The sequence below is a fragment of the Poromitra crassiceps genome (genome assembly GCF_964638095.1).
Source record: "Poromitra crassiceps genome assembly, chromosome: 7".
NCBI classification, from domain to species: domain Eukaryota; kingdom Metazoa; phylum Chordata; class Actinopteri; order Beryciformes; family Melamphaidae; genus Poromitra; species Poromitra crassiceps.
In genome coordinates, this window is record NC_139628.1 from 6,793,274 (window position 1) to 6,795,773 (window position 2,500).

At 40.4% G+C, this 2,500-nt stretch overlaps 1 protein-coding gene across 1 annotated transcript in view; it reads left to right on the top strand.

The window, feature by feature from the left end:
* The window catches only part of LOC310779386 (ephrin type-B receptor 4b-like), a gene marked incomplete at both ends in the record, with an annotated part of 77,218 nt that overhangs the window by 71,014 nt on the left and 3,704 nt on the right, over positions 1-2,500 (top strand). The window contains 4 exons of the mRNA XM_083639922.1: positions 785-931; positions 1,510-1,578; positions 1,812-1,861; positions 1,972-2,071. Coding sequence (XP_083496048.1) covers positions 785-931; positions 1,510-1,578; positions 1,812-1,861; positions 1,972-2,071 — 366 coding nt within the window. The remainder of the gene's footprint in view (positions 1-784; positions 932-1,509; positions 1,579-1,811; positions 1,862-1,971; positions 2,072-2,500) is intronic.

Consider the following 2,500-nt stretch of genomic DNA (forward strand, 5'->3'; position numbering starts at 1 on the left):
TCTCCCCTTTGAGTAGCCTAAATGCCTCCAAAGCAGAGTGCCGTTCAGATTTCAAAGTAAAGCCCCTTTTTACATTGGACCAAAAACCCAGTAATATCTACAAACTACAGACTTTTCCTTCGGTCTAAATTTGAGGTACGAAGGTTTTAGTGAGAGCCGATTAGACGGACTTGCAAGACACCCGGCTGATTATCGGAGCAGCTGTGAACGGCACGCAATGTATAAAGAGCACAGCAGCTGAAAACGGTTTATTTTGCACCTTGATAATGACGTCAGTGTTTCCCAGAGGCTGAAATCCGACTTTCTTAACAGTTAATTACTTTAAATTGTCTATAAATTGTGTCGAATGGAACCCAAATGAAAAAAGGAAAAAAGCATCTCTCTTAAAGGAACACTCCGCCCATTTTCAACCAGCTTTGTATCATTAGAACATCAGTAGTATATCAGAAAACTGTAAACTGTTTTGAAGTCTGTCATTTAATTTGACAGTTATTGAGTGTTAAAGTGTGGACCAGTGATGTCACTGGTCCACTAACTCAAATTAATAACTCATTAACTCAAATCAACTCTCAATAACTGTCAAACTAGATGACGGTTTTGAAGTCATTCATCTAGTTTGACAGTTATTGAGAGTTGATTTGAGTTAATGAGTTATTCATTTGAGTTAGTTAGTGTGGAGTTCTGTCTGTCTTTATTAACCCCCCCCCCCCCCCCACACCTTCTTTCTCTCTCTCTGTCTGTCTCTCTCTCTCTCTCTCTCTCTGTCTGTCTGTCTGTCTGCCAGATGAATGACGGGCAGTTCACCACCATCCAGCTGGTGGGCATGCTGAGGGGCATCGCAGCAGGCATGAAGTATCTGTCAGAGATGAGCTTCGTCCACAGAGACCTGGCTGCTCGCAATATACTGGTCAACTCCAACCTGGTCTGCAAGGTGAGCCCATGACTGTACTGAAGAGCTGGATAGGGTATTGAAAATGACCGCCCATTCATCTGAACACAAGCTGCTCACCAGCGTACCATAGAGAGTCACATATGACTTCACCACCACAGACTACATGATTATCTGAACACAAGCTGCTCACCAGCGTACCATAGAGAGTCACATATGACTTCACCACCACACACTACATGATTATTCATTGCACTTTGAAATATAAACTGCTCACAGCAGCCAGTCACTGCAAGCCTTCTTCCATTTCATGTGATTGGCCCACTAGCGCGGCAGCTACGACCCATGACCCATACAGTGTGTGGTGATGAAGCTGTATGTGACGGAGCTGAATGAATCATTTAGAAAATGAATACATGAATGAAGTAGAAAAAAACTATCATACGAAATACTCTTGGTATCGGTCACTCTTAAGGGTATTGGTACAGGTATCTTGATTTTCTAAATGATACCAATCCCTAGTTAACTGTAACTTCACTTCATTACTTTTTACTGTGTGTGTGTGTCTGTGTGTGTGTGTGTGTGTGTGTGTGTGTGTGTGTGTGTGTGTGTGTGTGTAGGTGTCAGACTTCGGCCTCAGCAGGTTCCTCACAGAAAACTCCTCAGATCCGACGTACACCAGCTCTCTGGTATATACACACACACACCAGCTCTCTGGTTCGTTCACCAATCAATAGCTGATCAATGATTCTCTCTTGTATGTTCAATTCTATTAAGCCTGTTTAAACCAACCACACAACTAACTACTTCACTAGCACCAGCTGTCAATAACATCTCTCTCTCTACCTCTCTTTCTCTCTGCCTGTCGCTCTCTCTCTCCTCTCTCTCCTCCTCTCTCTTTCTGTCTGTCTGTCTCTCTCAGGGTGGAAAGATTCCTATTCGTTGGACGGCTCCAGAGGCCATCGCCTACAGGTCAGGATTATTATTATTGGTGGTAGTAGAACTGTTTGCAGTATTTTACTGATTGATTGATTGATTAATTGATTGATTGATTGATTGATTGATTGGTTGATTGATTGCAGGAAGTTTACCTCAGCCAGTGATGCGTGGAGTTACGGCATCGTCATGTGGGAAGTGATGTCATACGGAGAGCGACCGTACTGGGACATGAGTAACCAGGATGTAAGAAATTCACACAAATACAAACTTACCGTATTTCCTCTAATATTGGCCCGGGCCTTTATTTATTTATTTATTTATTTATTTATTTATTTATTTATTTATTTATTTATTTATTTATTTATTCATTTATTTATTTATTTATTTATTTATATTTAAAAACAGAAAGAGACAAAAGGGAAACAACAAAATAATGAATGGGGTGGAGACAGGAAACTAGGGGTGTCACGATACACTCAGTTCACGATACGATACGTATCACGATACTGGGTTCACGATAACGATACGATACGATACGATTTTAACAATATTTTTTTAAACTTGAATAATGACAATATATGACTGGAAAAGTAGTATTTTATTTGAAATGCACAAATACAAAACATGCTGTTGTGGGAAATTGTTATTACAATAACAACTAGAAAAAACATG